At 42.2% G+C, this 13,130-nt stretch overlaps 1 protein-coding gene across 1 annotated transcript in view; it reads left to right on the top strand.

The window, feature by feature from the left end:
- The first annotated feature begins 1,896 nt into the window (after nt 1-1,896).
- LOC143301604 (ribosomal protein S6 kinase alpha-2-like) overlaps nt 1,897-13,130 on the top strand; it is a 22,338-nt gene continuing 11,104 nt past the window's right edge. Inside the window, exons 1-7 of the mRNA XM_076615998.1 lie at nt 1,897-1,947; nt 3,906-3,937; nt 5,691-5,712; nt 8,448-8,561; nt 10,468-10,536; nt 11,001-11,069; nt 12,643-12,776. Of these exons, the coding sequence (XP_076472113.1) occupies nt 1,897-1,947; nt 3,906-3,937; nt 5,691-5,712; nt 8,448-8,561; nt 10,468-10,536; nt 11,001-11,069; nt 12,643-12,776 (491 nt within the window). The remainder of the gene's footprint in view (nt 1,948-3,905; nt 3,938-5,690; nt 5,713-8,447; nt 8,562-10,467; nt 10,537-11,000; nt 11,070-12,642; nt 12,777-13,130) is intronic.

Raw genomic sequence — 13,130 nt, 5'->3', positions numbered from 1 at the left:
TTATTCAGAGAAAGATTTGTGAACGCCTCATCACTTACTGGATTATGCCCCAAACTGCCATAAAAATATCAGTCGGAATTCACAGTTAAAAATTGTAAACCATGCGAGTTAATACCCTTAAACTGATCACGATGAAACGAAAAAATTTCCAGTCTTGACTTTTCTCAAAATGAAGTCCTTTTTCACTTCTTACGACGTTTAGAAGTACTTGTACTTGGCTCTACATGTTATTAGTTTCACAAAATACTAAATTCTCATATCAACTTTAATACTATAAAACTAGAATGAACATAAAAGAGAAATTGAATCGACCGTGTTGTACTACATTCCCGGCGGGTGTAACTAAACTTGTACATCTATCTAGATCTAGTGAAAACGGCTAAATGTTGCAGTGTGATTGCGGCGATAGCCATTAAAAAGAATTTTTTATTGCCCTTAAAGATTTTTTGAATGCTCAAGATACACCAGAATAATATGATTTAAACAACGTTCTCACTGTGAATACCGCAGTTGATTTATCGCCGTTTAAAAAAGTATGTTCAAATGTTAAATTTTATAAAGTCAGTTAAGGAGCCACGATAGTGTAGGATAAGGCAGTTTCTTCTCACCCGAACACGCGGGGTTCGAATCTGGTTAGGACTTTTTTTTTTTTTTTCTTTTTTCTTTTTTTTCTCTTTTTTTTTAAACGCGAAGCTTTATAATAACAAATACAGAACACATTTTAACGATTAGATTTTTTTTTTTAAAGTGTATCACAAGTGAGTCTTGAAGGTCTTGCCTCTCTTGTCTTTCTTTCTTTCTTTTTAGATTTTTTAAATTTATTTATTTATTTATTTTTTTTACTCAGCTGAACCCGCATCTGTGAAGGCAACCCCTTAAGGATAGAATTGCATTTATGATCTCATTAAGAGAAATTACATCAGATGTGGTAAAACTGACAAACGAAGACAAATACTAAACGCAAAAATACGTTAAACATGACTTGACTAATTAAAAAGCAGCACTGAATAAACATGTAAAAATTTCATATATTACATATATTCACTTTGAAACATTGTAAACAAATTTAAATATGTTCCGCAACGGCAGTTGTGGAATGTTCTGAATGAATCGTGATTTCATAGTTTCAAACGATGGGCTGTAAAAAGTGCTATTCTGGGAAAGTCAGGGGGTACTAAACATATTTTTCTTTTTTAAAGTAGCTAACGCTCCGCCGCTTGCAAAGCGACGCTTCGACAATGGTCACGTACCACTGAGAAGCCCACGCCTGCTTCGCGGAGACTGTCAAACGCCGCTCAGCCCGGCGCATTGCGTAATGTACGCGGCGACATTGTTATCTGCTGTGCTCAGCGAGCCGTGACCGATGACAATGAATGGGGGATGTCGGTATAGTTTGGGAGACGTCGGGAAAATGAGAAGAATTTCAAAAGGCTGTGAATTAACCATAACAAAAGGAATAGGTAAAGGATTAATTGTTCGATCGACATTTTTCACGCATTCCCACCGACCGACTGACTGTTTTCCAGGAAAGAAAGCCCTTGATTTGATTGGTTGTCCAGTGTCATAGCTGTGTATGTCACATGGCATGATTTTCTGCACGTGTTTCCGCTGTCAACCACCCCGTTCAGTCACTTCCAAGTCCGTCACTTTGGTCCGCAGTTGAACTCCATTACCTTGCGGGCTTCAGCTGGGTTGTGTCCGCCGGGCTCAGTTTTGCCGGATCACGTCAGTGAAGGAAAGTTCTACAACGGTTATGGTTTGTCACGAGTAAGAACAGTTTGGCCGGACATTTTCAGACTGAATCGATTAATACTGAGTGTTTTACTACTTCGACAAAAACCAAAGGCATTTGATTCTTTCCAGCGGGAAAAAAAAAAAAAAAATCGTCCCTAGAAAATGGCACACGTGGAAGATCAAGCGCAGAGGCAGAACGGAAACTTCATTTCGGTAAGAGATCACTCTATTAAAAATCTTACGTTTAGATTTTTTGAAAAAGCCTGAAAATTATCGTAAATTAGTTTGAACTGACATACAAATGCAGCTAATTATTTATTAGCAGTAACCTGACTCGGTTAATTTTTAACGTGGAAATTTAACAAGTATGCTTGCTTAATTAAGGACTGGAAAAGGTGATCACGTGTGATATGGATATGGTTAATGAATAGCATGTGTATTCGGTTTTAAGCTTTGTGAGTCTTTTTATTAATGTTCACATTTTTAGATGCTTAAGTCTTTGTTGTTTGAACTCTCTCTCTCTCTCAGCGCTCGCTCGCTCGCTCTCTCTCGCTCTTTGTGTGTGTGTGTCTGTGTGTGTGTGTGTGTGTGTGTGTGTGTGTGTGTGTGTGTGTGACCTTCACTGAGTAGTACAGTCAAAAAACCCTCTTTTTTTTACTTGATGATATGATTTGGGGTTTTTTCTGTTTTTTCCGCCTTCTTCTTTTTCTTTTTTTTCTTTTGTGTGTGTGTGTGTGCGCGCGCGCGCACAATTTGTATTCACTAAAAATTTTTATCATCTCTGTTGAAAATCAAGATATATTTCTCAGTATAAATGAAACGGATTTAAAGGAAATAATTAAACTCTCTCTCCCTCTCTCTCTCTCCCTCCCCGTCAGTGTTGTTGTTGTCTTATTGCGTAAAACACATGACAAACTAATTTTAAGCTAACAAACGGGAAGCGATTTGTTTTGCTAACAGTGGGAAAACAGTCGATATTGTTGTTTCCCAGTTCATTCTGATTTCACTGTGACGCGAGCATTGCATTGCAAGGAAACTGCTTTACGGGCATAGTCACGTATTTCGGCGGCTGCGTCCGACTGTGATCAAGAACGCACAAAAGAGCCGACTTCACGCATGTTCACTTCAGTGAAGGTGTTCATGCTTTCATGCCTCTGGCTATGCCCGATGCATGGTCTCACAGCTAGCTATGTGTGAACGGGATCAGGGGGTTGTGATCTTAAGTTCAGTCCTGGGGGGATAGGGGTGAGGGTGGGGGTGGGGGGGGAGTGGGGATGGGGAGGGTGGGTATCGGAGGGGGGCGTAGGGAGTGGGGAGGGGGGGCAGTGGGGACTCGCAAACTGAATAACTTGGGGCCAACTGTACCCGATCGACGGACTCCTTAAGTGGGGGGAAGTATAATTATAGTGACGGGTGATGGGGTCGAGTGGGAGCTTGGTGGTAGGTGAAGGGGGTGGGGGGCAGGGGGGTGGGGTGGGGGGGGGGGGGAACCGACGCTACTGTGTGACGCCACACCTGTGGGCTGTAGACTAGACAATCGCGAGCTTTTGGCAAAGTCCGAGAAACGCCTATGAAAGCGTTCTTCAGTTTTTATTTTGACTAACTAACTAGTTACCCATCCCTCACCCTGCATAGACTGACTGCTGTCGGAGAGAATGTTTTAATTTAACGAGAACAGAAGAGTTACGCCTAGGTTATTCATGATAGGGAATAGCCACACTACTACGTTGGCAAATAAAGCTTCTCCTTCAGTTGGCCAAAAATACCCGGCCGCGGGTATTTGACTCGTCACAATTCAACGATAAACCCCCTCAGCTGAAATCATGAGCTGGTTTGTATTACTAGAGCCCGATCTTAGCAGCGCTAATTTTGCTTTGCTTTTAATTAGTTTATCCGATTCCACGCTAATTCCAAAGACTTAAGAAAGGTGCCTTTTGCGCCACTAGGCAAATTTAGCGCTGTGAAGATCGCTTCAGCAACCACCTCACAGAGAGTTTAAAATAGCTCCGCCCTACACGCCCTTCCTTCCTTCCACATCACTCATGTTAAACCAAGGAAACTCGCTTAACTACTGACCAGAACTGAACAAAGGGTCGTATTTGAAGAAGAAGCGAACATAGCTGTCTGCTCGGATCAAGATATCTGACCCATGTGGGCCTGTGATGTCCCAGTGGATCTCCCCCTTCGCCCACTCCAACGAGTTGTACGGTGATAACACCCCTCGCCACCCCCCCCCCCCCCCCCCCCCCCCCCCCCCCCCAGCAGGAGCTTTTGGCGTCCTACCACTTAAGAAGATGTAATCATTATCGGTAAACTAAAGCGCTCGCCCATCAGTTTTCACTGAGACGGAATATTGACATTCAATTCTTCGTTGCTACTGTGTGACGCACACCTGTGTGTGTGTGTGTGTGTGTGTGTGTGTGTGTGTGTGTCTGAGTCAGTGTCTGTGTCTGTCTGTGTGTGCGCGCACGTATGCTCTTGCAGATGTTGTTGTTTTTATATCTTTATCACGGTTTTGCCTCGAATGAATTTTGACATGAATTCGAATATTTTCAACCATCATTTTCGTTTCCGTTTCTCTAGCATTGAATGTTTGCTGTTGATTTTTATATAAAAAGATTATTATAATAATTGTTGAAGTATTAAAGATGTCGTTGTTGTATAAGATTAATTCGCATTATATGACCTGTTTAAGTTGCTCAGTAACTTAGTCAAAAGAAATCAGATTGTTAATAAAATCAGTAACTCATAGTTATGATGATGGAGTCTTCCGTCTGGGTCCGACAGATGAGTAGGCAGGCAAGCTTATCTGTCGGTGTGTGTCCTCATATGGGAGACGAGGCCGATTCTGGATGCGGGAGTGGGAGAAAATATCGGCGGCTGAGCCATGATTCGAACCAGTGCGCTCAGATTCTCTCACTTCCAAGGCGGACGCGTTACCTCTAGGCCATCACTCCACATGGACAGGTTCTCAACCTCCTGCAGACGCTTTGGACTCGCCATCAGCCTCAGCAAGACCGAGTCCATGTACCAACCAGCTAGCTCACAGAACGCCAGTGCCTCCCCCTCACCTGCAATCAAGATCGATAACACAGATCAAATCAATCGACAAGTTTTGCTACCTGGGCAGCATCCTATGCAGCAACGGAGCCCTTGATGCAGAAGTGACGCCGCGCATTGCCAAGGCCAGCTCCGCCTTTGGCAGGTGCAACAGGCTGTGGAACAAAGGCGTCAGGCTCAGCACCAAAATCAAAACCTGCAGTGCTGTTGTGCTGACCACCTTGTACTGCTGTGAATCATGGACGACGTATCGCCGTCACATTCAACAACTTGAGCAGTTTCACCAGAGATGCCTACGAAAGATCCTCGGTATAAAGTGGCAAGACAGGGTCTCCAACCTTCAGGTCCTAGAGAGGAGCGGCCTGCCCAGAATCGAAAGCCTGCTGATCCAGTGCCAGCTACGCTGGACAGGACACGTTGTCCGCATGACAGACAGCAGGATCCCGAAGATGCTGTTGTATGGCCAGCTGACGGAAGGCCACCGCGAACTTGGAAGACTCTACAAGCGCTTCAAGGACACCTTGAAGACAAACCTCAAAGCCTGTGACATAGACATCGCTTCCTTGGAAACTGATGCCCAGGACCGCTCTCGCTGGAGAATGCTGTGCTCTAGTGGCATAAAGACGTTTGAAAACAAGAGAACGCTGGCCATTAAGGAGAAGCGTGAGCGAAGGAAGCAGGGCTCAACTTCTGAAGACGTTTTCCCTTGCAACACCTGTGGGAAGTGCTGCGCATCCAGAATCAGCCTCTTCTCCCATATGAGGACACACACCGACAGATAAGTCTAATGCATACTCATCCGTCGGTCCGACGAGAGATTCCATCATCATAGCATTCACGTGTTTTGTCTTGTCTTTTTTGCAGAGAGGTCTGTCAGGTGTGCGCCGCTTTTGCAGAGCACGACTGAGCTGCCTGAGGGTGAGTATCATTTTGTTGGATGGGGCAAGCAGAAGACACAATCCAGCTAGTATGCCGACTACAAGACCTGAAAGAAACAAAAGAATGGGAGAAAAACCCCGAAAACATCAACCATCTATTCAATATAGCCATTTCACCCACTCTAGGAAGACATTGTCGGGAATGGCCAGAGGGCAAAACTGATGCGGAAGTGAAGCTACTCATAGAAGAAAACAGTAAAGAAGAGGACATTATCATATACACAGATGGCTCAGTCACCAAAGACCAATCCGGTTGGGGATTCAGTGCGAAACAAAATGGAAAAACAGGGAAGAGAATGCTGCCTACAAAGTCACAACCTCCAGCCTAACGATGGAAGTTGAAGCTGTGACACATGCCCTCCAGTGGCTATCGTCCATCCATACGCCCGGAAACCAACATGCCATGATTCTAACAGCTCAATGAACCTCATACAGAAAATTGAAAACGGAATGGGAAGCCCAGAGTGGCATAAAGCAATGCGCAACTTTCAGATTAAAAAACTCACATGGTCATACTGCCCGGGACATGCAGGAGTTAAGGGAAATGAGCGAGCTGACAGACTTGCTGGTAACGCAACACCAACGATCGATTGCCTCAAAGAAATAAAAGCAGAGAGAGGGAGCGGCCGTAAGTTTAACATGAAAGGTAGAGCACGATGCTTTGCAAATCAAACAAATATCGGCATCATTTCCAAACCAACATTGCGCAAATTTCTTCAAAACGGAACAGAGTTTCTGTGGGTTTTTCCAAATACAATAGACTGAGCAACACACTAGACGCCATGTTCTTGGCATCAGAGATCTTTTCCCATCCCTCTTGCGGCCAGTCAGTGGCAGCCTCTGTGCGTGTGTGTTTGTGTGTGTCTGTGTTTTTGAGTGCGTTTGTGCATGCGTGAGAGTGTAAGTGTACACAAGTGTCAGAAGAGTTCTGTTCATGTGTGTGTGTGTGTCTCTGTGTGTGTGTGGGGGGGGGGGGGAGGTGGGGGTGCAGGGAAGAGGTGGGGTAGAGGATGAGGTATGTGAGTGTATGTGTGCCTACACTGTGGGAGCAACAGGATATGGGAACGTGTATATTATATATATATATCTTTGTATATATGTGTGGGGGGTTGGGGGTGGGAGATATGGGCGTGTGTGTGTGTGTTTGTACAAGTAAGCGTTTGTGTGTGTGTGTGTGTGTGTGTGTGCCGTGGAAGCTGCGATACATAGACCAGAAATGAGTGTGTGGAGGAGGGGGGTAGAGGAGGTGCAGGGTAATTGTGTGTGTGTGTGTGTGTGTGTGTTGCAGCTCATGTACATTTATATGTATTTGACTGTGCTTTCATAACTGTGAAACTGCATGTTTGGTGCATATCTGTTATGCGTGTGTGGGTGTATGTGTGAATGTGTGTCTTCATGTTTTACATTTATTTGCTTATTTATCATCATTGTTGTCTTATTTATTTATTATTATTATTATTATTATTATTATTTTATTATTATTACCATTACTACTACCTTTTTTTAATATCATAATCATTATTTATTTATTTACTTATTTATTTATTTATTTGTGTAAGCGTATCTATTATTTATTCACCTTTTTTTTTTCTCAAGGCCTGACTAAGCGCGTTGCGTTACGCTACTGGTCAGGCATCTGCTTGGCAGATGTGGTGTAGCGTATATGGATTTGTCCGAACGCAGTGACGCCTCCTTGAGCTACTGAAACTGAAACTGTCTCCCTACAGCGGACTCTACGTGTGTGTTTGTTGTTATTCGGAGTGATGGCCCTTATGTAACGCGTCCGCCTTGGAAGCGAGAGAATCTGAGCGCGCTGGTTCGAATCACGGCTCAGCCGCCAATATTTTCTCCCCATCTATTAGACCTTGAGCGGTGATCTGGACTCTTGTCATTCGGATGAGACGATAAAGCGAGGTCCCGTGTGCAGCATGCACTTAGTGCACGTAAAAGAACCCACGGCAACAAAAGGGTTGTTCCTGGCAAAATTCTGTAGAAAAACCCATTTCGACAGGAAAAGCAAATTAAACTGCACACAGGGGGGGAAAAAAAGGGTGGCGCTGCGCTGTAATGCAGCGACGCGCTCTCCCTGGGGAGAGCAACCCGAATCTCACACAGCGAAATCTGTTGTGATAAAAAGAAATAGAAAATACAGAAGAAAATACAAATTCGATCTCCGCGTCGTACCTTGAACGTGTAGTGTTTGTATGTATTGTCTAGATAGTTTTATGTGAAACTGTTCTTTAATTTAATTTAATTTTATTATTATTATTATTATTTTTTTTTTGTTGTTGTTATTGTTGTTATTGTTGTTGTTGTTGTTTTATATTGACATGTTTCAAAATCGTCAACATCGACAAGAGCCGAATGGACATCAGTAAAAAAAAAAAATGTTCTTTATATTAGTAATTGAATACGGAATGGATATGATGGAGTCTCCCGTCGGTCTGACGGATGAGTAGGCAGGCAGGCTTATCTGTCAGTGTGTGTCCTCATATGGGAGAAGAGGACGATTCTGGATGCGCAGCACTTCCCACAGGTGTGTGTGTGTGTGTGTCTATATATATATATATATATATATATATATAATCAGTGAAGATCTGACGCGGCCTCAGCTTCTGACAACCGAGTTCAGTAAACGTCGAAACGTCTTTTGACGGTTTTTGAACTATATATGTATCATAGTTTACAATATTCATCATCAGTGTTCATTTTCAGGCCGCAGACGACGAGGATTTGCTGCCTGTTGACAGCAGCTTAGTAAGCCCCCCGCAGATGACTTTCAGCAGTTTTGAACCGCTGAAACACCTTGGGAAAGGAGCATTCGGCAAGGTGAGTTCAAGTTGTAAGAAACTGTTCAATTCATGTCCAGGCACGTTTACAGAAAATGACTGAAACAATGAGTGCGTGCAGTGTAGAAGCTACCATTCGCCCCACCCCCCAACCCCCCTCACCTCCCTATCCATATACGCTACACCACATCTGCCAAGCAGATGCCTGACCAGCAGCGTAACCCAACGCGCTTAGTCAGGCCTTGAGAAAAAAAATCAATTGAAAAGTAAATAAATAAATAAATGATAATAAAGTGAAATAAAATAAAATAAATGAAGTAAAATAATAATAATAATAATAATAATAATTAATAATAAAACAAATAAAATTAAATTAAATTTTAAAAAAATACATAAAAAAAACTACTACTACTACTAATAATAATATTTAAAAGGCGCACAATAAAATAATAATACTTAAAAGGTGGCACATAGTTAAATTCTATTTTGAACAAATATAGACATACACACACACACACACACACACACACACACACACACACACAGACACACACACACACACACACACACACCGGCACAAAAGAAGAAGAAGAAAAAGAAGAAGCTGCAGATATTAAAAATAAAGCGAAGGTCACTTGCAGATTTGAGTCATGTTCAGCAGTACTTTGGTGAATCACCCATAACTCAGATAACCTTAGTAAGACAGTGGAGGCTGCACGCGCGGGGCAAGGTTGGACAAGGGAGAGCACTTTTATAAGTTGCTTTCTAGAAGATAATTACCTCCCTTCTTTTGAGCTCTTGGCGAAGTGACCTGAATCTCTCTCTCTCCCCCTCTCTCTTTATTTATCTATATCTCTGTCTCTCTCTGTCTCTGTCTTCCACTCTGTCTGTCTCTGTCTCTCTGTCTCTGTCTGTCTGTCTGTCTCACGTCTAACAGCACCACGAAACAGTATGAGATTGTGTGTTCGGAGGGAGGAGATTACGTCACGGCTGTCGCGCGCGCACGCACGTGTGTGTGTGTATGTGTGTGTTCGCGTTGTTCGGAGCTGCCGTGCAAATGCCTCAGTGTATGTTTTAACAATAACAAATGCAATAATGTACAAAATGTCCAATTAAATGAAGAACTGATTCTATTTGGCGACTCACATGCTTTTGCTGCCGACGACTTTTTTAATTTTATTTTTTATCTGATCATTCTACTTGCTGAAAACGTTCTGCAGAGAAGTAAATTCAACAAACAGTCCCCACAATTCGGTGCTTTCAGATCGCAGCTCATTTATAGATACGGAATCGAAGAACATTCATTGTATAAACTGTGTGATGAGCCATTCAGAAATCTGTAAAAATAGAAGAGCTACTTCAGTACCAATGAGAGACACTGTTACATAATTTATAATCTTGCTTCTATGAACCCCTATGGAATAAAAGATACTTCCACTACAGTACAATACTAATATTTCTAATTTTAAGCTCTTTGCTGGAAATGTGACAATGACATAGTATGCCAGATAATTTGTAAGTCTGTCTTTAAGTTTATTTCCAATTATCGTTAGTGTTATTATTGTTGTTTACAGATTGAATTTGTTTACTTGTTAATTTACTTGTTTCTCCTTTCGAGTATTTCTTATAATATGTGTTGTATTGTTTTGTTCTTGGTGGGTTTTTGTTGTTGCTGTTTTTTTATTTTTTTTTTTTTATTGTATCCATAAATTCAAAATTATGCTTATGTATTTCTTCTCAAACTACTGCTTTGTCAACTGTTGTACATAATATATTTCGTTTTTGCGAACCAAATTTTAAAAGGTTTTTTTTATGTAATAAACATGTATTTATAATTAGCGTGGATGTAATGCAAATATTATTTACACGTGTGTGTATGTGTGTGTGTGTGCGTGTAAAATCAACTCCATCGAACTTTTCAATGCTGACTGCGAAATTGTTTGCAGGTTCTGTTGGTACGCAAGAAGGACGGAGTGGATATAGAGGCGTTGTATGCCATGAAGATCATCAAGAAGGTATGTTTCTCCGTTGTTGCTTTTTTTTTTTTTTTTTTTTCTTTTTTTTTTCTTTTATTCCTTCCCTTTTTTTCTGGCAAATGGCACTTACAACAGCCAGTGTATATTTATACAATCACTTTATACCCCATGCCAACCCCCCCCCCCCCACGCCCCCTCCCCCCCCCCCCCTTACTTTATTCCAACTGTAATTAGAAAAGTCAAATTTGTAACATTTCTGGTAAAAAAAAAAAAAAAAAAAAAAATAGGGTGGAGGGAAAGTTGGTACCCCCCCCTCCCCGCCCCCCTCCACCCGTCCGCCTCTGCCTCTCCCACCCCTCCTCCCAACTCATTCAAGTCCTAGGTCCCCAACACGTGACCTCTCCGTGATGAGACAGTATGTGTGTGTGTGTGTGTGTGTGTGTGTGTGTGTGTGTGTGTGTAATGATTGTGGTTGTTCACAGTGGCGTCTTTCACTGTTTCAGGCATTTGTCATTGCCAAGAGCCATGGCAGCAGCGTTGTGCGGGAAAGGGATATAATGACCATTGTCGAGGTAAGTTTGTACACGCACGCACGCACGCACGCACGCACGCACACACACACACACACACACACACACACACACGTGTTCTCCAGCAGTCTGCATCTAGTAACAGCAGACTTATATTTCCTCTGCGTTAACAACTAAGAAATGGATCTATACAATTTTGGAACCAGAGTATATATATATATATATATATATATATATATATATAAAAGCAACAGAACGGACTTCTACATCAAAATTAAAAGAAAAACGATTTTCGAACTGAGATTTATTTAACTGATAAAATCAACCCTGCTCACAAACACAAGCTCTTTGTAAACTCAGAATATAAGGGCACACGATTTGAATATTGACCAAGGAAGATTCTGCAAAACATTCCGAGAGAGAAAAGAGGTTATGTGATGTTTGTTAAGCTGTTGAAGAATAAGAATTCCATTTCTTAGATACGTGTATTTTGTTTTCATTATTTGAGATTGAAAAGGGAAATGCGTTTTATATAGAAACTCTTAATGTTTTTATCATTATTATTATTATTATTGTCGTCGAAGGGTGCAATAGCCGAGTGATTAAAGCGTTGGACTTTCAATCTGAGGGTCCCGGGTTCGAATCACGGTGACGGCGCCTGGTGGGTAAAGGGTGGAGATTTTTACGATCTCCCAGGTCAACATATGTGCAGACCTGCTAGTGCCTGAACCCCCTTCGTGTGTATATGCAAGCAGAAGATCAAATACGCACGTTAAAGATCCTGTAATCCATGTCAGCGTTCGGTGGGTTATGGAAACAAGAACATTCCCAGCATGCACACCCCCGAAAGCGGAGTATGGCTGCCTATATGGCAGGGTAAAAACGGTCATACACGTAAAAGCCCACTCGTGTGCATACGAGTGAACGTGGGAGTTGCAGCCCACGAACGCAGAAGAAGAAGAAGTTGTTGTTGTCGTCGTCGTTGTTTTTAACATTCAGCACAGAGTGATATGAAAGGCCGGGCTCAGCACACAAACGAAGCATTCATTTAGTGACAGATTGTTTTGATGGGTTGATGATTGATCATTACTCTTCATCTATTTCTTATTCTTTATTTATGTAAAGTATCTATTTATCTGTTCATTCATTCATTCATTCATTAATTTATTTATTACTTCATTCATTTGTTTGTTTATTCGTTTACCCGAAGACCTAGTCTTCAGCCCTGTCCACATATAGTATGTGATGTGCGTTTTTTGTTTAATCGTGTGTGTGTGTGTGTGTGTGTGTGTGTGTGTGTGTGTGTGTGTGTGTGTGCATGGACGACTTCATATATTGATGCGCACATGCATGTGCGTCCAAAATTCTACTGTATTCGTATTTGTATATGATTTTCGAATTCTGTTTGTTATCTTTTTTCTTTTCAATGTACTAACCCCCCCCCCCCACCCCCCACCCAACCCCCCTCCTCTCACCCCTCCCGCTCCCCGCCCCCACCACAACCCTGCACCCTCCCTCCCTCCTTTAATAGTCCTTGTGACCCCTTGGTAATAAATAAAGACACACACACATATATATATATATATTCTGTTCTGCTCTGCGGTCCTTTGGGCAGCATCCGTTCGTGATTGAGCTGAGGTACAGCTTTCAAACGGAGGGCAAGGTGTACCTGGCGATGCCCTTCATGGCAGGCGGTGATTTCTACAGCCTGTTGCACAGACACCACGTGCTTCCGGAAGGTGCTGCAAGGTCAGTGTAGTAGTAGTAGTAGCAGCAGCAGTAGCAGTAGTAGTAGTAGTAGTAGTAGCAGCGGCAGCTTTTGGACGGAGACTAAAATCTTCTGGACAAAAAAAAAAAAAAAAAAAAAAAAAAAAAAAAAAAAAAAGTAAGCAAACAAACACATGAATACGTAAATAGATAACTAAATGAATAAATGTAAGTAATATCTTGAAGTCAAATGATATTCGGGGAAAACAGAAATGAAAGTTGGACGACGAAATGAGACAGCAGTGATTGTGGGGGGGTCATTCGAATTCTTTCTTTCTCTCCCTGTCTATCTCTTTCTCTACACATACACACACACACACACACACACACACACAC

This window comes from Babylonia areolata, chromosome 27, assembly GCF_041734735.1.
Source record: "Babylonia areolata isolate BAREFJ2019XMU chromosome 27, ASM4173473v1, whole genome shotgun sequence".
NCBI lineage: Eukaryota > Metazoa > Mollusca > Gastropoda > Neogastropoda > Buccinidae > Babylonia > Babylonia areolata.
Note: the sequence above shows the minus strand (reverse complement) of the source record. Positions and strands in the feature narration are given on the sequence as shown.